General features: G+C 44.8%; 2 protein-coding genes across 4 annotated transcripts in view; one reads left to right on the top strand and one right to left on the bottom strand.

Annotated features, from left to right (window-relative positions):
* Positions 1-23444, bottom strand: part of CSMD2 (CUB and Sushi multiple domains 2) — a 1639331-nt gene that overhangs the window by 749350 nt on the left and 866537 nt on the right. The window lies entirely within an intron of this gene.
* The window catches only part of LOC142292409 (uncharacterized), a 78375-nt gene continuing 70011 nt past the window's right edge, over positions 15081-23444 (top strand). Inside the window, exons 1-5 of the mRNA XM_075337756.1 lie at positions 15081-15318; positions 15531-15572; positions 15960-16004; positions 16088-16230; positions 17258-17388. Coding sequence (XP_075193871.1) covers positions 15090-15318; positions 15531-15572; positions 15960-16004; positions 16088-16230; positions 17258-17388 — 590 coding nt within the window. The 5' untranslated portion in view covers positions 15081-15089. The remainder of the gene's footprint in view (positions 15319-15530; positions 15573-15959; positions 16005-16087; positions 16231-17257; positions 17389-23444) is intronic.

Raw genomic sequence — 23444 nt, 5'->3', positions numbered from 1 at the left:
GAAGTGAGGGACGAACTGGCGATAGTAGTTAGCAAAGCCAAGGAAACGTTGGGTGGCTTTTAGTCCCAAAGGAGGAGGCCAGTCGAGGATAGCAGAGACCTTCCCGGGATCCATCTGCAGACCGGTGTCCGATATTACATAGCCCAAAAAGGGAAGGGATGATTGCTCGAACACACACTTCTCGTGTTTGGCGTATAAGCGATTCTTCCTCAGCCTCTGTAGCACGATCTGCACGTGCTCTCTGTGAGTCCGTAAGTCTGGGGAGTAGATTAAGATGTCGTCCAGATATACGACTACACAGACGTAGAGGAGGTCCCTGAATACGTCGTTCACCAGCTCCTGGAAGACTGCCGGGGCATTGCAAAGACCGAAGGGCATCACGCAATATTCATAGTGCCCGTCCCGGGTGTTGAAGGCGGTCTTCCACTCATCTCCGGAGCGTATGCGAACCAGGTTGTAGGCCCCACGGAGATCCAATTTGGTGAATATACGGGCCCCCCGGAGCCGATCGAAGAGTTCAGGGATGAGAGGCAGGGGGCATTTTTTTTTTTTACCGTGATTTGGTTCAGTCCCCGGTAATCGATACAGGGCCGTAAGTCGCCTTCTTTTTTCTTGACGAAGAAGAAGCCCGCACCAGCCGGGGACGAGGACCGTCGAATAAATCCCCGTGCCAGGTTCTCGGTGATGTAGTCAGACATGGCCCGGGTCTCAGCAGGGGACAAAGGGTATATCCGTCCCCGAGGGGGTGTGGTTCCCGGCAGAAGGTCAATGGCACAGTCGTAGGGTCGATGTGGAGGCAATACCTCCGACTCCTTCTTATCAAAGACATCTGCAAAGGACCAATAGGCTGGAGGACGGCCCGGTAAGGAGTCCGGGGCCGGAGGACGATGGACGGGCTGGACTGACTGGAGGCAGTTCTCATGACAAGACGGACCCCAACGGATGATTTCTCCAGTACGCCAGCTAACCGTAGGTTCATGTACCCATAACCAGGGTAAACCCAGTAGAAGCGGATGAGACATGCGTGGCAGAACATGGAAGGCGATTTCTTCGGTGTGTAGCGCACCGATACGCAGTTTCACAGGTTTGGTGACGAACAGGACGGTGTCAGAGAGAGGTTCCCCATCCACAGAGGCTATCATAAGGGGTGTCTGCAGCGGGGTGACAGGTACCTGGTACTTGTCCACTGTGGCCTGGTGGATGAAGTTACCCGCTGCCCCGGAGTCGAGATACGCCTCTGCCGTGAAGCGGGTTTCTCCTGTTGTCACCTGTACAGTCCATGTCACTGGGTTAGAGAGCTTCCCAGTACCTAGGGTGGCCTCTCCTACCAACCCTAGGCTTTGGAGTTTCCCGGTTTCTCTGGGCAGGAATGCACCTGGTGTGGCCGTCTCCACAATAGAAGCATAGGCCCTTGGCGGCTCGTTCCGCTCGACGCTGCTCGGAGGACCGTAGCCGGTCCACTTGCATGGGCTCATGGATGGAGGAGCCAGGGAGCACGGATGAGGAGAGGATGGGCTTCTGTGGAGAAGCGGAGTGCCTTACAGGAAGCCGCTCGCGGGACATTTCTTTAGACCTTTCTTGAAAGCGGAGGTCTATCCGGGTTGCAAGGGCGATCAAGGCGTCCAAGGTAGAGGGGACGTCTCGGCCGGCCAGCTCGTCCTTGATACGACCGGTAAGTCCCTCCCAGAAGGCGGCAGTCAAGGCTTCATTGTTGCACCCTAGCTCAGAGGCCAGGGTACGGAACCGGATAGCATACTGTCCCACTGTCAAAGTCCCTTGTCGTAGTCTGAGTAGCGAGGAAGCCGACGTGGAGGCGCGTCCGGGTTCATCAAAGGTGGCCCGGAAGGCATGCAGGAAGTCTCGGATGTTGTTGGTTACAAGATCTTACTTCTCCCATAAGGGATTCATCCATGCCAGTGCCTCACCCTCCAGGTGGGACATTATGAAGGCTACCTTGGCCTGGTCAGAAGCGAAGAGGCGCGGCAGCAGTTTGAAGTGGAGCGAGCACTGGTTCAAGAATCCCCTGCAGGTCTTGGGATCCCCGGCGTACCGGGGCGGAGAAGCCAGTCGGAGTCTTGAGGTCTCGGTGGCGGCTCCTACGGAGGTCGTGGACGTGGCTGGTATTGATAGGGACGTGGTGGTTGCTTGCAGCGTGTTCAGGCGGGTGTCCACTGACGTCATGAAGGCCAGCATACGGGATTGGATTTCGCGTTGACGGACCAGCTCCTGCTGCAATCCGGCCAACTGAGCCGCTAAAGCTTCGGCGGGATCCATGGCCTGTTCTATCTGTAATAGCCGGGTGGTGGATCCTCTGGGCCGTGCACCGGACTCCCCCAGTGAGGCAACACAGAGCTAACCCCTATACAGGGACTGTCCGGTCACCCCACTAGAGGGCCTAGGTGCACAGTTGCCGGAGCACTAAGCAGGATAAGGTCAGAGTCCTTTCCAGAAGCTGGAATGAGGAAGTCCCTGGGGACAAAGAGTTCCTGGTGCCAGGTGTGATGACGATGCCCGGGTACTGATGGCAGGTAGAGATGTCAGACGTGAACAGAGTCCAACCGGTAGAGGAGGCAAAGGTCACCGGGTGAAGCCGAGGGTAGGAGGCAGGTTCAGACTGAAGAAGATGGTAGCGTCTCAGCTGATAGTCCCCGTAGGACCACTCGGGCAGGCTGTGGCCCAGGCCAGGATAGCTTGGCAGGACAGTCCCCGCAGGACCTCTCGGACAGGACCAGGTTAACTTGGTAGAAGTGGTTCTGTGGAAGACACAGTGTTAATGCAAGACACAGCAAGCGGGACCTGGACTCCTAGCTATAGAACTCGTAGAACAGGCGACGCCCTCCAGGCAGGAAGCTCCTAATATACCTGACCCTGACTGATGAAATATCCTGTTTAGGGAGTGCTGGGCCTTAAAGAGGATGTCAGTGACCGCGCGCGCCCTAATGCGCATGCGCGACGCCCGGGTGCCGGAGGCCAGAGCAGGGAGCGGTGCCGAGGAGGACGTGTGACTGGAGGCAGGAGACCCGGGGACCGGAGCGGTGAGTGAGGAACGACGTCGGGACCCGGGGAGCGTGACAGTATGACTCCAGCACGTCCCTTCATCATCATGACCGGTCTTGATGAATCGGGCTCTATGTTTCTCATAGCTTCAACAGAGTGGGTGGAGCTGGGGTGGAACATTGGCGTGGTGGGGGCATGATGCCACAGCCTGTCGATTTCATGATGAGATGTGGAGTTTTGCATGCCAGAAATCTCATTCCATTACCTGACTGCAGTGAGCCTTCTGACATAGCGCACAGAGGTGCACAATTCTCATCATACACTCCAGATTCATGAAGAGGAGGGCACCTGTTCATGAATCTGGAGTGTATGACTCCAGTGTGTCACCTCACCATGACGGTGTGAACAATGCTGGTCTTGATGAATCAGGAACTATGTTTCTTGTAGCTCCAACAAAGTGGTGAAGCTGGGGTGGGACGTTGGGATGGCAGGGGCATAATGCCACAACTTGTCGATTTCATGATGAGATGTGGCATTCTGCATGCCAGAAATCTCACGCCAATACTATTATTAAGGGGTCGGCACCTCTTCATGAATCAGGAGTGCATGACTCCAGAGCGCCATCTCATCATGACGGTGTGAGAAATGCCGGTCTTGAAAAATTGGGGCCTGTGTTTTTGTTTAGCATTCAGATTAGTTTAGCATTCAGATGCTATCATGGAAATAACACATTCACACAAAATACATTAAAGACATGTCTCAGGATATAAAGTCCATTATAGAGTGATTACATGGTATACAAATGACCATGGCAGTGTGGAACGATGTGCTCATGTTAATAACAGGTGACTGAGCTATAAGATATCAATAAATCGTCCTCCTTTGGCAGTGTCCATTAATTGCAGTTAGAAGTAAGATGTGTGTTTAATTGAGCACTGAATGCTTTGGACCAGTGGCCTATGTCTTGTTTGTTAGGCTATAAATGGTAATAACCATTGAATAAAGACAGATCTGTTGCCTTGAGATGTCAGCTTCTCAAAGTCAAACCAGGCAGTGTGTGCCGCTGTCCAGGGAGTCACAGAACACAGCCTTGTCTGGGAAGTCTTACTGATCACAAAGTGCACCGAGGGAAGAACAAATAAAATGTAATGTCACCTTTCAAATATAAAGATATACTGCAAATAACTGCAAATGTAAATGAACATTCTGAACCATAGTGGCAGGAGGACATTTTTAATGGATTTTACATTTTGGATATCTAACAAGTGCATTAAATTCTCTAACCCGTGCTGCGGTTCTCTTCAAAAGAGATGAGGAAATCAAAAGAGATTTAAATTGAGGAGCAAGGGATAAATTGCATTATGGAAATGGGCCCCTCCTGGTGAGCATCATAGGACATTATCAGTGGTGGCCTTATGGATAAAATTCAAATTACAGACCACTACCTTTGCTAGTCCATGGAATGACAACTCATCTTATTGGGGCAATGATTGCCATAGTGCTTATTTTACCCATACTCTTCCATCCAGTATACAATATGGCCGGATGACCATTCACTAGTCATACGAGATACATGCTAATAAGTTATAGAGTAAAAAATGGATTGACTTCAGCATTGCTCTACTATCAGCTTCAATAAGACTTGTTTCTCTGTTGGATTGTATTTGTCCTTTTGTGGATGGGCCCAGGCAAGGGTGGACTAGCATTGAGGCAACCTGTGTGGCCCTACAAGAATAAAAGAGCAATGGGGCTAACGGCCACCTCCAAATTGTGCATTATGATGATCACAACTGGAGTATATTTCTGAAGCTGGAGCATGGCAGCTGAAGAATGCGCCAAATTAATTAAGAGGCACATGACTACCAATAAATGTATTGCACTTTATTTCAGCACTCCCTGGATCAAGACTGGAGTACCAAACAATACCAATTTTGAAGGACCGGCCCCTATAGGTGCAGAGGTGTCATCTTCAAAAACCTTTTCAAATGATGTTTAAAATTTAAAGTCTGTGGATGACGATTAGGGGAAAAATATTTTTCTACACAAACTAGTGGTTATATTAAGTTTTTTAAAAAAGTTTGCACTGTCAGGGACAATCTTTGTTGAGCGGCTTGATCTGCATTGGATAGAGGTTGATTCGAATTTCCTGAAACTTGCAGTTCCTCAGGAGTTGAAACACTTTCCAATTCAATCCGTGAAGATCGAAAAAAACATGCCAGGTATCATTACCCACACTGCTGAATCAACAGAGAGCGTGCTAAAACACCAGAGAGCACTGCCATGGTACAACGTAGGTCTAAGTGCCATCTGATAAAGCATTAAATAGCACTCGTCCGAGTTATATGCTCTTGTCAGTGAGCCCTCTCTCTCGCTCTCATTTTCTTTGCAATTAAAAATTGTTCAGTATTGTGATTTGTGGCAAATTTGTTACATGTAAATCAAATTTTTATGGAAAATCTGACAAAATAAATGAAATTAAATTTCAAACGATCCACTTATGATTATTTGCGTCCTTTACTTTAAGGCCTAAGCCACATGGCATGAAAATCGGTGTGAGTGGAGTGCGATAAAAAATCGCATTCCACTCAGATCAATATTAGCCTGTGTGTCAGCACACATGAGTGATTATTTTCTCAGCCCTAATCGGACCGAGAAAACAATCACAGCATGCTGCAACTGTAATGTGAGACTCTTTCTCTTGCACCCATGCAAGTGTATGGGGCGATAGAAAAATTGCACTGCACTCGTGGTACACTGGTGTACCGTGAGTGCAGTGCGAGAATGGCAATAGCCGGCTACGGAGGAGATAGGGAGACAAAATCCCTCCCTCCCCTCATCAGTGCCGGCCCACCTCCGCAGCTGAGGTCTGCTCGCATGGTAGATTCTCAGTCGCAGTGACACTCGCATGACGGCTCTGCTGTACTGCCAGCGTGAGCTGAGTGTCATGCGAGGGGATCGCAGTAATCCCCGTGTGGCCCCAGCCTAATGGGTGTTGTATGTGTACTGTCCTCCAATCTATGTTCTAATACAGTAGATACAGACTGTTCTGAGGTGGGAGAAAAGGAAAAGCCGATAACAGCAATATACAGTTTCAGCAGCATAGCCAGCTATGTGTGGGATCTACAGCAGCAAAATAATATTACATTCTGACTGAGAATTAAAAAAGTTTCCTAATTTTGCAAATAAACAAAAAACAATCATGAAAATGTATACATTTTTGAGGTCAGCAGCCAATCTTAAAGGAGCCCTATTTATAAGTGGAAGGTAGCAATCAATGTGTTTTGCTGCTAAAAAGTGGAGCGCCTACAAAATGCAGGAGGTATAAAAACTTCTAGTGCAAGTAACTAGTATGATGAGGTTACAAGTATGATAGACTTTAATGAATATGAAACCTCTTGCATTTGAAAAACTATTGCAGCCAGTACGAATGCTGGGAGTATGCATCCTAGACCCATTCCCTGAATATGTGGCCTGGTGCCCAGATTCCCATGCAAATTTCAATTATACAGTATACCACAAAAGAGAGTACTCCCCTCACATTTTTATAAATATTTTATTATATCTTCTCATGGGACAACACTGAATATCTGACATATATTAAACACATCCCCATTCACACCTGAGACCTTGTAACACTAATGAGTCATATGGAAAATGTCTAATTGGTTACAATTTCGCTATTTTCACTTAGGCCCCCTTCACACGTCTGTGAAAATCATACACTTGTTTCACGGACGTGTCATGGTGTGTTTTCCCATCCGTGTGCTGTGGTTATGGCACTACGTGTGTTCTCCGTGTGTTATGCGTGATAACACACGGAGAACGGGAACTTTCTACTCCATGTCCCTGGCATTGCTGTCCGTGGTGCTGATATTCGGTCTCCAGCCCTGCCGACTCCCCGCTACTGCTGGCCGCAGTGAAGTGAATATTAAATGAGCATAATCAGCATCAGTCGGCAGCAAGTGACAGCATCGGCAGAGACAGGAGGGCTGGAGAAGGTGAGTAAAGTTTTTTTTTTCCTCAGGTGTGTTTCTCCGGCGCATGTCACACGGGACTGCATCCACACTACATCCGTGTGGTCCATATGCGGACTTTGTGACACCCCTGCTGCCGGAGAAAAACAAACATGCATCCGTGTGGAGCACACAGGCACACGTCTGCTCCACACAGAGGCACGGGCCAATGGCTGCACACGTGCATGCACATAAACCCATTGATTTTAATGGGTTTATGTGTGATCGTGTCTCCGGTACATGCGGGCATGGACCTAGCATGTACCGGAGACACGTGTGTGTGAAGGGGGCCTTAGGGTGTACTTTTGTTGCCAGTAGTTTTGACATTACAGGTTGTGTGCTGAGTTACTTTGAGAGCACACCAAATTTACACTGTTATACAAGCTGTACACTGTATTCAGATTTAGGTGGAAATTAGTATTTATCCACAAAGAGGGTCATCAATTTTGGGTGCAGGGTACAAAGAAAATTATTCTCACTGGAAACATTTACTTTTGGGTACTGGAAGACCACATCTCTACTTTAGGACGAAAGTGAGTGCATAAAAGTTTTATAACGGGATCATAGAGAGGAAGTCAACATTAATTTGTGATGGTGGAGTCACAACCCATATCTAATATATACAGCTGAGTGTGTGTGTGTGTGTGTGTGTGTGTGTGTGTGTGTGTGTGTGTGTGTATGTGTGTGTGTGTGTGTGTGTGTGTGTGTCCGGGATTGGCATCTGCACCGTCGCAGCTACAGCCACAAAATTTTGCACACTCACACTTCTGGACCCCGAGAGCATCATAGGCTATGTTTTGAGGGGAAATTTTAACCCCGCTCTTTAAAGTTATTCACCAAAAAACCTGCCTCCGTTAAAGCGAATGGAGCTGGGAGCCACAGTGCAGCCAGAACTTCAGAAAAATGCGCAGCCACGCCCTTAGTTGGAATGTTGGCGTGTCACAATGCAGCCAGGGAAAGAGACAGACACAGACAGGGTAAGAAACAGACATAGACAGAGTAAGAGACAGACACAAACAGACAGACACAGACAATGAAACAGACTGACAGGGAAAGAGACAGACAGGGAAAGAGAGGGAAAGTAACCACCAGCAATTAACTGAAGAAGCTTGAGAAATCTCAGCCACTGCCCCTCTCTTCCCCCTATTACAGATATGCACATGTCTGACCAAAGCATTTTCATCTCTGGCAAACAGAGCCCGTCTCCTTCCTGAGTGGTATGATGGCTGGACTTTCCCATCTTGTCTGTACTTGCGTATAATTGTTTCTACAGATGAACGAGGCACCTTCAGGTATCTGGAAATTGTACCCAAGGATGAACCAGGCTTGTGCAAATCCACAATTCTCTTCCTGAGATCTTGGCTGATTTCTTTTGACTTTCCAATGATGCTACACAAAGAAGCAGTGTGTTTCAGGTGTGTTTTAAAATACATCCACAGGTGTGTTTCTAATTAACTCTAATGTTGCCAATAAACCTATCAGAAGCTTCCAAAGACATGACATCAAATAGGCTGTCCCATATTATTTAAAGGATATGTGTATGTAAACCTTTGACTTTGCAGAAAGTAATAAAAATGAGTAAAAGAATTCTCTCGCTCATTATTCTGGCATTTGACAAATATAAATAATTTTGGTTCCTAATTCACCTAAAACAGGAAATGTTTATCCTGATTTCCTGTCAGATAGTGAGAAAAACATGCAGATGTGTCTTTTTAGATAGAGTATGTAAACTTCTGGTTTCAACTGTAAATGTCACCGTTTGCACATACCACAAACATTTTTTTTCTAGAAGATACCTACAGTGCCTACAAGCAGTATTCAACCCCCTGCAGATTTAGCAGGTTTACACATTCGGAATTAACTTGGCATTGTGACATTTGGACTGTAGATCAGCCTGGAAGTGTGAAATGCACTGCAGCAAAAAAGAATGTTATTAATTTTTTTATTTTTTTTTTAAATTGTGAAAAGTTTATTCAGAGGGTCATTTATTATTCAACCCCTCAAACCACCAGAATTCTGTTTGGTTCCCCTAAAGTATTAAGAAGTATTTCAGGCACAAAGAACAATGAGCTTCACATGTTTGGATTAATTATCTCTTTTTCCAGCCTTTTCTGACTAATTAAGACCCTCCCCAAACTTGTGAACAGCACTCATACTTGGTCAACATGGGAAAGACAAAGGAGCATTCCAAGGCCATCAGAGACAAGATCGTGGAGGGTCACAAGGCTGGCAAGGGGTACAAAACCCTTTCCAAGGAGTTGGGCCTACCTGTCTCCACTGTTGGGAGCATCATCCGGAAGTGGAAGGCTTATGGAACTACTGTTAGCCTTCCACGGCCTGGACAGCCTTTGAAAGTTTCCACCCGTGAAGAGGCCAGGCTTGTTCGAAGAGTCAAGGCTAACCCAAGGACAACAAGGAAAAAGCTCCGAGAAGATCTCATGGCAGTGGGGACATTGGTTTCAATCAATACCATAAGTAACGTACTCCATCGCAATGGTCTCCGTTCCAGACGAGCCCGTAAGGTACCTTTACTTTCAAAGCGTCATGTCAAGGCTCGTCTACAGTTTGCTCATGATCACTTGGAGGACTCTGAGACAGACTGGTTCAAGGTTCTCTGGTCTGATGAGACCAAGATCGAGATCTTTGGTGCCAACCACACACGTGACGTTTGGAGACTGGATGGCACTGCATATGACCCCAAGAATACCATCCCTACAGTCAAGCATGGTGGTGGCAGCATCATGCCGTGGGGCTGTTTCTCAGCCAAGGGGCCTGGCCATCTGGTCCGCATCCATGGGAAGATGGATAGTACGGCCTACCTGGAGATTTTGGCCAAGAACCTCCGCTCCTCCATCAAGGATCTTAAGATGGGTCGTCATTTCATCTTGCAACAAGACAACGACCCAAAGCACACAGCCAAGAAAACCAAGGCCTGGTTCAAGAGGGAAAAAATCAAGGTGTTGCAGTGGCCTAGTCAGTCTCCTGACCTTAGCCCAGTTGGAAACTCGTGGAAGGAGCTCAAGATTAAAGTCCACATGAGACACCCAAAGAACCTAGATAACTTGGAGAAGATCTGCATGGAGGAGAGGGCCAAGATAACTCCAGAGACCTGTGCCGGCCTGATCAGGTCTTATAAAAGACGATTATTAGCTGTAATTGCAAAGAAGGGTTATTCCACAAAATATTAAACCTAGGGGTTGAATAATAATTGACCCACATTTTTATGTTGAAAATTTATTAAAATTTAACTGAGCAACATAACTTATTGGTTTGTAAGATTTATGCATCTGTTAATAAATCCTGCTCTTGTTTGAAGTTTGCAGGCTCTAACTTATTTGCATCTTATCAAACCTGCTAAATCTGCAGGGGGTTGAAGACTACTTGTAGGCACTGTATTTTCTGATATCCCACACAGATTATTCTTATTAAACCATGGACTCACAGAGTTTTTAAAAGCAATCAAAATCAATGTTTTCCAGTGGAAGATGCTTCAGGAAACACTCCTTCTTTTGTAAGTTTTTGGAGGAGTTTCCTGTAGCTGTTTTGGAAATGTTTTTTTTCCCAGAAGTATTTTCTGTAGCTTTTTTAATTAAACAGTGCCCAGTTTGGAGTGGTTTCAATCAGGAGCCTCTTCACAGACATGAGGTGCACTTTTGCTCCACCAGACATTTTTGAAAAACTGTTGTAAAAAAAAATGCTTAAAAAGATTGAATATATAAAAAACAAGAGGATTACAACAGAATCTTTCAATCATTATTTAAGCGGCTGTTCAAATATTTTTTGAAAACACGGACATATTAAAAAAACTACTCAGAAATCTTGGAGTGCTCATATCCTAAGGATTGTCCAGCCATAAAGAATATTTCTAAAATCAACTTAAAATGTTACTAAAATAATAAAAATACCGACTTCACCAAACCCATGTCGCTCTCTATACTTCCCCACAGTTGATCGTCTGCCATTCAGCTACTTAACCGCTGCAACAAATCATTAGTCGGGTTTAGCAAATCATTAGTCGGGTGTCTAGATGGTAAAAGATCTTCTGCGGGGTGACATAGAGACTATCCGGGGACCGGTAAGTGTCAGAACAGAGTGGTGAGGGATTGATAAGGTGAAGTTTATTTATTTTTTTAACATTCTAAGCTGTTTGTTGATTTTTTTTGTGTTTTTTGCACATTTAACTTGACCTCCGCAACAAATAACAGACTGCTGTAAGACAGAAATGCCATCAACAACAAAGGGAAGACGCTAATCTACACATCACATACTCTTTCACATATTGAATGATATTACTGTAGGGAGTGCCTTAGTTGTCTGTTTTTCATACTGACTCACAGCATCATATAGTGTGTTTTAGGCTTGTTCATGTTGTTTGCCATTTTACAGCAATTTTCCACATAGGTTCTTTTCTTTTAGCACAGAAAAAGTCATTGTGAATAACATAAAGATACAATGAACAACACACTTCTTCCCTTCTGTCACCATCTGGTTTATTTATATTATAAATGGAGCAGATGGTAGAATAATTTAGTCACCTATAGATGCTTGGATTTTTGCATACAGTGGTAAAATACATTGTTTATATATTAAGGGGTAAGCCAACCTTTTAAATATTTGGACTATCCCTAAGATATATTCTAGGCACCCTCAGTAATCAGTGGGACTAGCCTAGGGATGTCGAGAGACTAGAAGCTGTCTGCGGAAGTGAGTGGACCATGAGGAGAGAAAAACAGGGGGAAGCAGCATAGGCACATCACCTGAAAGACTAGGTCCCAGGCATCGGGATAGGTCAGACGGAGTAGCGTGGGAAACAGCCGCAGCAGAACCAGATAAGTGTGGTCGTGTTTGTCGTAAAGGTGTAAGAATTAATAAACCATTTACAATTATTTTGCCAAGAGTTCTCTAGTGTTCTGTTTCTATCTAAAACATCCACGGTAGTGGCTGGCTGCAAGGTGAGGTTCGCTGCCCTGAAAAGTACAGTAAGTGTTGCACACCCCGCCCGAAGCGATCTACAAGCACTGGCCCTCTCTGGTGAAGAAATGCAGAACCCTAACGGCCCAGCATCTTCGCCTTCATTCATAGGCATGGCCAGGATGAGGGTTAGGCAGTGTAGGCCCCCACCTACGGAACTTCCTCTTGCGTTTCTTAGGGGCAACTTTAAAGTAAATTGCTGACTTCCTGTCATCTTCCCACTGCTCATCAAGCTCAGGGTCAAGGTCATTGCTCTGTCCCTGCAATCAATTGTATTTGCATCTGTAAGCGAATGGTCCAGTACCCACTGCTATCCTGGATAGGAGCGGAGACAGTGGCCGCTTTGGAAGGGGAGCCTGGATTAGGTGAGTATAAGTGTCACAACTGTACCACAACTTGTTCCTGCAATGTCTGCTTTTGTCATCAGGTATCGCCCTGTTCTTTCTGTGGGCAGTGCTGGTGACAGAAGAGATCTTAAAACAAGAATTTCTAAACAGCGCAGACTCTTTCCATCCACTAACGTTAGAGTGGCTGTGACCTATAGTACTTTCCAGCCGGACAGAATGGGTGTGTGTATTGTCCAACTAAAGCTATGAGTTCCTGGCTTCCATCTACTGAAAGGCACTATGCCCTTCTAAAGCTTCCAGCTGCAAGCTATAACTTCTGCTTCCCTGGATAGCTCTGTCTTTGCTTCTTAGGGGTACTTTACATGTTGCGACATCGCTGCCAATAAATCGTCGGGGTCACGTTGTTAGTGACGCACATCTGGCGCCGGTAGCGACATCGTAGCGTGTAACACAAATGAGTGATGATCAACAAGCGCAAAATCGTTGCTTGTTGACACGTCGCTCATTTCCATAATATCGGTGCTGCTGCAGGTACAATGTTGTTTGTCGTTCCTGCGGCAGCACACATCGCTATGTGTGATGCCGCTGGAACGACAAACATCTCGTTACCTGCGTCCACCGGAAAAGGAGGAAGGAAGGAGGTGGGCAGGATGTTCCGGTCGCTCATCTCCTCCCCTCCTTTTCTATTGGGAGGCGGCTCAGGTTCAGTGACACTGCTGTGACGTCGCTGTGACGCTGAACGAACCGCCCCCTTAGAAAGGAGGCGGTTCGCCGGTCACAGCGACGTCGCAGAGCAGGTATGTGCGTGTGACGCTGCCGTAGCGATAACGTTCGCTACGGCAGCGATCACCACATATCGGCCATACGATAGAGGCGGGTGCAATCGCGCTCGACATCGCTAGCAAATGCTAGCGATGTCGCAGCGTTTAAAGTACCCATTAGAATAGGTGTTTTCCTGTTTGACCCCAATTTGTTTGATCTCAGTGATGTCACCGCGCTAAGAAATTCTGGCTCAGGCACTGATTGGGCATGACCTCTAGAGTCACTGCTGGTCAGTGCCAGGCCCAATATTTCTCATAGGTTGAAGTAAATATTCAGGGGATTTCGTGGGACCACTACACCATTGATTGTGTCGGATATTCATGGGTTTATTTTCTATTCTTCTATTTTTGCCTTTATTCAAGTAAACTATATTATTCTGTGTGTGAGATTTTATTCCTATTATACTTATTGGGTCAGTAATGGGGGTGTCTACTAGACTCCTTTCCATTATTAACCACTGGGTTGGATGAGAGCTGACACTACGCAGCTGAAATCAACCCATAAACCGTTAACTCGATTAGCAATGTACCAGGGCAACTGGGAAGAGCTGCGGAAAAGTGTCAGAATTGGTGCAACTAATGTGATGCGTGAATTATGGGGTGCCTAGGCTATTTTAGGCTCAGTAGGGCCACATAACCATGGACCTTTCCAGCCGAGTAATGCTAGCCTGCAGCTGTCTGCTTTACCTTGGCAGGTAATCAAAATAAAGGGGGACGCCACATAATTTTTTTTTATTCTTTATTTATTGATTACAATAAACAAGGCTAAAAACACCTTTTGGTGCCACATGAAAGCCACTTAAAGATGCAAGTGTACAACCCTGCCTAAATGCCTGCTTTAATATAAGCTCTTCTTCCTACATCAAGTCTCTCTGAAGTGCAGCATGCTGGCCAATTATAACAATACCAGTAGCCAACATGCCTACGGCATTGCTGTGGTTGGCACGCAATCCCGCTTGTTTGGTGGCTGAAAAACAGTTGCAGAGAGGAAAAGCAACGGTGAAGGAAACGGAGAGCTGCTGAGGAATGGGGGCATCGGTTAAGTAAGGATGTACTCCATTGGTAGGCAGGAATATATTCCAAAAGGGTAACAATAAGGAAAAGTTAACAAAATCTTTTTTCCCCTTTATCTGTGTCGATTGTCTAAGCTATTTGAATAACAAGCTTATGTACCCCTCACCTCTCTAGTGTTTCATGGAGATTGATTAGGAAACTAATGGTATTTCGGCAACCTTCACTTTGTGAATTTCTTTGTTTTGAGTTTAGCTTTTAATGCATATCAATAAAATGTAAATTTTAATAATAGGTATAATCTGTCACATCGTCTTAATGAAAACCTCTCACAAGGTCAAAAATTGCCAATTTTTACTATTATGTTACTCTTGCTGCTCCCATGCGTATTTTGTAGATTTTTTTTATTTTAAATCCACCATGCAGTTGCAGAGATTTTGGCCATTTTATTTGGTGTGCTCATTATACTAATTTTTATGGTCTTTATCAAAGGGGTGTTGCTCATAGGATTCCCTGGGGGATGGGGGTGAGTGTCTTTAGACTACTTTGCATAATTACCCTGTTAGTAATACCCATCTAAGTGAAGACCAAAAAATATAGACTATTTGGATACAATGAATAAATAGGTTCAGATTTTTAAACCTGAATGGAGGACAAAAAAACAAAACGGAACCTTCAAAAGAAAACATTTTTATTGCACTGGTTTCTCATTTTTCTATAATTAATACTGTTAAATTGTTATTCCCGTGGTCACACAATACAAGTCATGTACTTATTGTTCCAATGTGGTAAATTCCTATTGCCTGCAATGACCGATGAGCTCATTATCAGGTCTCAGTGACGCTGCCGGTGACATCACAGAACTTAGAATATTAGGTTTCCCCAGTGTTCCATCTCAGACATTCACCTGGTGAAGAATTTCTGTTAGGATGTTTTCAGGAGCTTCTACTAATTACAACATGGACAATCCTGGTTTATATTCTAGTGATGAAGAAGCCTTCAACACCGAGAGTTTGCGTCTACTAAAAGAGAATGCGAAGCTGCGTAAACTGATGGGGCTAATGCAGGAGAACGTGGAGCTTCGCTGTACTTTAAAAGAGCATGAAAGAAAAGCTCAAATTATAACACCTCCTGGACAACACAAGAAAGACCACAATGGTAAAACTGGGATAACACAAAGGAGTTTCCACCAAATCAGAATTTGTAATGGGCTGATGTTAACATTTCCTAATGAGATTGGTAGAATCTGGAGAAACAATGTATAGAATGGTTTTGATTGGTGAACACATTTTTTACCTTCAGTTCATTCTCTTGTATAAGTGATAGGAAGCCAGACATGGAGATACAGATTACTATTTTTTGTATTCTAGGCATGAAAGAGAAAAAAAATACAGAAATATCACAACATCATTGTGAGTTATGTTTATTACTTTAGTATTCTCTTGATATTTGATATTTCATATATTACTCCACATTTTTGAACAATTGCATTTGTCCAAGAACATAATTATGATGATTTATGACCATGAATTGTTTAGATAGAACCTGAAATGTTTAGGTAGATCTTATCATTCAGGGTTTATCATGGATTAACTATAAGGGGGATGTCCACCATATCTATTCATGATTTGTAGGTCTAGTTTTGTAGCAGTAAAACCTGTCGAGCGCCCTCAGGCTCCAAGCCCCGGGTATGACTGATACCTGTTTATCACATCCCTGGTGTATGGTTATTATCAAGGGAGTTTTATCATTAATGTTTATTACGTACAACTAATTTTAATATTATTTATATGTTCTAGACCTCAGAGAAGAAGCACAAATGGTCAATTCAGGCCCACACCTAGGTGACAATTCTTATATCTATATTCTCAATATATGTCATTGTAGGGATTTCACTAACCCTAATTCTACTATTGAACTTTTATAGACCTTGAAAACATTAAGAAGTGTCAGCGCATTGTCGGAGAGCTGGCCTTTCAGCTGGACCGCCGGATTCTGAGTGCCATCTTCCTGGAGCAACAACGAATGTATGGATACCGAGTACCAAATATAAAGGAGAAGATTATACAGGTGAGAAAACTAAAGTTACTATTAAAAAAATGAGATTTTTATTATATTTTTTTATTTTTATTTTTTTTAAAATGTAGTAAAGTGGTCACTGTGTGAATTCTTCAAACAAAATTGCATCTACATGTAGTAGAATATGGAAAAGTAGACAAGGCCTTCATTATGGCTGATGTTTTATTATGTGGACAAGGTCAAATATACTTATGGCTTATAACCACAAGGGTTCTCCTCCCAGTGTTGGTTACCTTATTTACCAATTCCTCCTATGTAGGAAAAAAAGAACTCAAGTGAGTACACGCCAAATCCTTTATCCCAAGAAGTGAGATAATTATTTTCAAAGCCTACAACCTACAATAACCATCAGTCCAGAACAGCACTGCGCAACCAGCTCTGTCCTCACCTATTGTACCATCACCCATCCTCTGTAGACTGTGAGCCCTCGCGGGCAGTGTCCTCTCTCCTCCTATACCAGTCTGTTTTGTATTGTTAATGATTGTTGTACGTAGACCTCTTTCACTTGTAAAGCGCCATGGAATAAATTGCGCTATAATAATAATAAATAATAATAATAATCTAAAGCATCTTTCATCTGCAAAAGTAAAACTTGCTATTTGAAATCCATGTTTGGAGCACATTTTACAAGTTCCTTATAGAATTATAGTACAAAAAAAGATAATTATGCAATAAAATCCCATGATTGGGTTGTATTGGTCCCAAGTCACAGTCTGTACTATAGTTCAGAGCTATATTAATAATTCTGCAGCCTCTGAGCTGAAATCTCCCAGCATTCCTTATTTTGTTGTTCAGTTTTTGGACAGATTTTATGATAGATTGCATTTTTGGAAGTGTACTCTTTACATCAAGCACTTACTTCTCCATAATCTGATGGAAAAATTGAGCCATCACCTTGAATAATAAAAGCTTAGCCAGGCAGAAATGTGTTTGTCAATAGATTTGCCGATTTTAGCTATAATAGCCAATCCATATTGTGATTACCCCAGTATATTAAAGGTCTATATTATGATTACAGGTGACCACAATTCCAGCGACTGGAAAAGTTGATGAGAAATTAAGATATGAGTTGTACCAGCGCTACAATCACACCATGGATGAGCTGAGGAAATTTGGCTACAACCCAACAGTGCACCCACACTTTACAGAGTACATAGTCAACACTAGAGTTGAGCGCGGTTCGTGGTTCGAGGTTCTCCAGTTCGGGGCTCGAGTGATTTTGGGGGCTGTTCGAGATCGAACTAGAACTCGAGCTTTTTGCAAAAGCTCGATAGTTCTAGATACGTTCGAGAACGGTTCTAGCAGCAAAAAGCAGGGCTTTTTACAGCTACAGAGTGCAGGAGCCATCGCTGGCAGCTTGCCAGAAGCTGGTAACCAAGATAAACATCGGGTATCCAAGCAAAGCGCTTTGGTTAGTAACCCGATGTTTATCTTAGTTACGTGCAGGAAGCCCACACTTCCCCGCTCAGCTCGCTCCGCCCCCTCCTGCCCGCGGCATGTACACATACATACACACACACACACACACACACACACACACACACACACCCACACCCCCCCCCCGCTCGGCTTACCTGCGGTGATGAAGTCCCGCCATTCCGACCTCAGCGCTGTCACTGTCCTCCATGGCCGCCGCTTGTCACATCACCTCTCGCTTCCGACCCGAGACTGACTAGCGGTGACGTCACGGACCTCTCGCGATACTTGGTGTGAAGCCGGTCATTGAACTCAGTGAAAGGGGCTGTCAGTGTGCTGGAGATCAGCGCAGGTAATGTACCTCGCTCCTGACAGCAGCACTTGTCATGCCCTGCAGTGACCTGGGCTGACCCATTGATGTTAGCTCAGGTCACTGCATTGCTCTCCCAGCCAATGGGGAACATCCTGCTCTTCATTGACTGGGACAGTGTGGATCGTCATGGCAACCCCTTGGATTACACCAGACCTGGATTTGTTTTTCATTCTAATAAATTGGTTAAAGAGGGAATGTTTTGGGGAGTGTGTTTTCAAATAAAAATGTGTTTGTCGTCTATTTTTTTTTATTACTGACTGGGTTGGTGATGTCGGGTATCTGATAGACGCCTGACCTCACCAACCCCAGGGCTTGATGCCAGGTGACTTACACATCTGGTATTAACCCCATATATTACCCCGTTTGCCACCGCACCAGGGCGCGGGATGAGCTGGGGCGAAGCACCAGGATTGGCGCATCTAATGCATGCACCACTTCTGGGGCGGCTGCGGCCTGCTATTTTTAGGCTGGGGAGAGTCCAATAACCATGGACCTCCCTAGTCTGAGAATATCAGGCCCCAGCTGTCTGCTTTACCTTGGCTGGTGATCCAATTTTGGGGGACCCCTACGTGTTTTTTTTTAAAATTATTTATTTAATTTAAAATAACAGCATGGGGTGCCCTCAGTTTTGGATTACCAGCCAAGGTGAGGTTGCCAGCTGTAGTCTGCAGGCTGCAGCCGTCTGCTTTACCCTAGCTGGCTACAAAACTAGGGGGAACCCTACGTCATTTTTTTTTTCATTTTTTTGGCTAAATACAAAGCTAAGCACCCCTTAGTGTCACATGAAAGGCACCAAAGGGTGCTCCACTTTTTCTCCACTTTTTCTCCACTTTTTCTCCACTTTTTCTCCATTTTTTTCTCCACTTTTTCTCCACTTTTTCTCCACTTTTTCTCCACTTTTTCTCCACTTTTTCTCCACTTATTCTCCACTTTTTCTCCATTTTTTTCTCCACTTTTTCTCCACTTTTTCTCCACTTTTTCTCCACTTTTTCTCCACTTTTTCTCCATTTTTTTCTCCACTTTTTCTCCACTTTTTCTCCACTTTTTCTCCATTTTTTCTCCACTTTTTCTCCACTTTTTCTCCACTTATTCTCCACTTTTTCTCCACTTTTTCTCCACTTTTTCTCCACTTTTTCTCCACTTATTCTCCACTTTTTCTCCACTTTTTCTCCACTTATTCTCCACTTTTTCTCCACTTTTTCTCCACTTTTTCTCCACTTATTCTCCACTTTTTCTCCACTTTTTCTCCACTTTTTCTCCGTTCTTGTTCTATGGTCGGTCTACCCATTAGCTCTGCCATGCACACTGTAGCTCTACACCTACTGCACATGTTACTTTATGATTGACATCTCTTTCGTACCAGAGCTGTCTAAGCCTACTCTGACCCCATATTTGTCATTACTATATTGTCCTTGTACTGTATTATGACATTTGTATCATGTGTTTCATTTCTTGCTGTGTTGCAATTTTTTTGCTGCATCCCAATTGTACCTCTACATTGTTCGAGTTTATGTTATTGTTCTCTCACTCTTATGTGATACTGATTATTGTCATTTTTCATAATTACATGCAGATAAGTCCAATCTGACGAAGGCTCAGGCCGAAACGTCATTTGTAACTTGTTTTGGACAAAAACATATATGCTTATGAAAAAAATTTTTTTCTTAATACGGACCAATAAAGAGTGATTTTGCATTACTATCCGTTGTGACTTACTGACTTAGTCTGGGAGATTTAGAGTGCCGAAGTTACTCACTAATTTTATCTATTATTACCTCTGAGCACCTATATACCAGTGAGCAGAGCTTCCTCTACAGTAGTTCTCCTGATTAGGCATGCCCTTACCTCATGAGCAGGGCATTGCAGCTTTGGTAGCAACCATTACGACATGGACTCTGCTGCTGTGGAGCCGAGAAGAGTGAGTGCAGATTCATTGCACCCACACTCCTCACATGAAGGGTCCGCACTCCTAGAAAATGGGGGATACGTTCCCTGAGTGTCTCCCCCCATATTCTAGATGGTCCAGAGTCGTCGTGGGACCCCTTTATTTTTTTTCTTACAATAAATTGGTGAAAGAGGAAATGTTTTGGGGACTGTTTTTTCAAATAAATTTTGTCGATTTTTTTTTTTTTGTTAGTACTGACAGTTTATGATGTTGAGTATCTAATAGACGCCATGACATCACAAACTGCTGGGCTTGATCTCAGGTTACTTTACAGCTAGTATCAACCCGATTTATTACCCCGTTTGCCACTGCACCAGGGCACGGGATGAGCTGGGGTGAAGCGCCAGGATTGGCGCATCTAGTGGATGCGCCACGTCTGGGGTGCCTGCGGCCTGCTATTTTTAGGCTGTGAAGGCCCAATAACTATGGACCTTCCCACCCTGAGAATACCAGACCACAGCTGTCCGCTTTACCTTGGCTGGTGATCCAATTTGGGGGGGACCCTACTTTTATTGTGTAATTATTAATATTTATACAATAATTATAAAAAAGAGCCTGAGGGGACCTCCAAATTGGATCCCCAACCACGGTAAAGCTGCCAGCTGTGGTTTTCAGGCTACAGCCGTCTGCTTTACCCTAGCTGGCTATCAAAAATGGGGGGACCCAACGTCATTTTTTTTTTAACTATTTTTTAAATAGAAAAAATTAATGGGCTTCCCTGTATTTTGATTGCCAACCAAGGTAACGGCAGGCAGATGGGGGTGGCAACCCATAGCTGTCTGCTTTATCTGCGCTGAGAATCAAAAATACCGCGGAGCGCTACGTCATTTTTTTAAAGATTTATTTTTACAGCACTGTGATGTCCAGCAATCAAAATACAGGGAAGCCAATTTTATTTTTAGTTATTTAAATAAATAATTAAAAAAAATATATATGGGCTCCCGCTGCATTTTTTGTATTGCTAGCTAAGGGTAATCCAAGCAGCTACTGGCTGCTAACCCCCACTGCTTGGTGTTACCTTCACTGGCAATGGAAAATCCAGGGAAGCATTTTTTATTTTTTTTGCCAAAAAACTACAAAAAAAGGACGTGAGCTTCGCCATATTTTTGTATGCTAGCCAGGTATAGCAGGCAGGTGCTGGAAGAGTTGGATACAGCGCCAGAATATGGCGCTTCTATGAAAATGCCATTTTCTGGGGCGGCAGCAGACTGCAATTCGCAGCAGTGGGGCCCAGAAAGCTCAGGCCAACCTGTGCTGCGGATTCCAATCCCCAGCTGCCTAGTTGTACCTGGCTGGACACAAAAATGGGGCGAAGCCTACGTCATTTGTTTTCTAATTATTTCATGAAATTCATGAAATAATAAAAAAAGGTCTTCCCTTTATTTTTGGTTCCCAGCCGGGTACAAATAGGCAACTGGGGGTTGGGGGCAGCTGTACCTGCCTGCTGTTCCTGTCTAGCATACAAAAATATGGCGAAGCCCACATAATTTTTTCAGGGGGCAAAAAACTTCTGCATACAGTCCTGGATGGAGTATGCTGAGCCTTGTAATTCTGCAGCTGCTGTCTATCTGTATGGAGAAGAGCAGACAGCAGCTGCAGAACTACAAGGCTCAGCATACTCCATCCAGGACTGTATGCAGAATTTTTTTGCCCACCAAAAAAATGACGTGGGCTTCGCCATATTTTTGTATGCTAGCCAGGTACAGCAGGCAGCCACGGGCTGCCTCCAACCCCCAGTTGCCTATTTGTACCCGGCTGGGAACCAAAAATATAGGGAAGCCAGTTTTTTTTTAATTATTTCACTTATTTCATGAAATAATTAAAAAACAAATGACGTGGGCTTCGCCCCATTTTTGTGTCCAGCCGGGTACAACTAGGCAGCTGGGGATTGGAATCCGCAGCACAGGTTAGCCCAAGGTTTCTGGGCGCCTCTGCTACGAATTGCAGTCCGCAGCCGCCCCAGAAAATGGCGCTCTCATAGAAGCGCCATCATCTGGCGCTGTATCCAACTCTTCCAACAGCCCTGGAGCCGGGTGGCTTGTTGGGTAATCATGAGTTAATACTGGCTTTGTTTTACTAGCCAGTATTAAGCCAGAGATTCTTAATGTCAGGCACGTTTGACCCGGCCATTAAGAATCTCCAATAAAGGGTTAAAAAAAAGACACCACACAGAGAAAAAATACTTTAATAGAAATAAATACACAGACACATTAGAGACTCCATCTTTATTACCCCCTGTCACCCCTCCACGATCCTGCTCTTCTGTCTTCTTTCTTTCTAGTGTAGTAGTAGTGACGATTGTAGTGAGGATGAGGTTCACCAGCCCATCACTTGGGGCTGGGGCATCTCATCCTCACTACAATCCTCACTAGTGTAGTAGTAGTGACGATTGTAGTGAGGAAGGATGAGGTGCACCAGCTCATCACTTGGGGCTGGGGCATCTCATCCTCACTACAATCCTCACTAGTGTAGTAGTAGTGACGATTGTAGTGAGGAAGGATGAGATTCACCAGCTCATCACTTGGGGCTGGGGAACCTCATCCTCACTACAATCCTCACTACAATCGTGCAGCAGCGTGCAGCCTTCACTCCGTGAGTGATCAGTGCTGGCTGTCAGCGGTAACAGCGGTAACGCTGACAGACGCGTTACCATAGCAACGGTGCTCTCGGAGCCGCGGTTAGCGGTGACGTCACCGCTAACTGCGTTGCTATGGCAACGGTGATCTCCGTTAATGACCGGCTGTGTCAGCCGGTCCCTAACGGAACGGGGAGTCGACCGTGTGCTAGAGCATGTCGCCGGTACACGGCGATACACATATGTGCACCGTGTACCGGAGAGATGCACTCGCAGGTCCTACATGACGTGTCATAGTCATGTGACCAGTCTGTAGCCAATGAGATAATAGCCACGTGACTGGTCACATGGCTATTTTGACGTCACGATAGGTCCTGCATCTCTGCTGGCAGTGCAGGTCACCGGGAGGATTAAGCAATCATCGGATGGAATAGCGGCAGGAGACAGAGTGCAGAAGGGATCGCGGGGACCGGTAAGTGTTATGGCAATGTTTATTAACTGTTTGTGTACATTTATAATGCATTTTTATGTGTTTGTGATTGCCTCCCATTGTAGCCTATACGTTCGAGTTCGGTTCGTCGAACGTTCGACGAGCCGAACTCGAACGGGACCCCCGTTCGGCGAACCGGCCTCGAGCCGAACCGGGACCGGTTCGCTCATCTCTAGTCAACACCTATGGGATAACGAAGGATAGACATGCAAAAACCGAAGATCTTTCCTCCTATAATGACCCCCAATACCTAAAGAAGATGATAAATGAGTGCATGCCAAGAGACATAGTGGAAAACATCATAATAATCCTCAACTGTCTCGTATATTTTGCCAGAGAAGATGGAAAATCTCTGCTCATCTAACCATAGAGTAGTCATTCATCTCTATAACCAAATCACAAATAA

This window comes from Anomaloglossus baeobatrachus, chromosome 2 (genome assembly GCF_048569485.1).
Source record: "Anomaloglossus baeobatrachus isolate aAnoBae1 chromosome 2, aAnoBae1.hap1, whole genome shotgun sequence".
Lineage (NCBI taxonomy): Eukaryota > Metazoa > Chordata > Amphibia > Anura > Aromobatidae > Anomaloglossus > Anomaloglossus baeobatrachus.
Note: the sequence above shows the minus strand (reverse complement) of the source record. Positions and strands in the feature narration are given on the sequence as shown.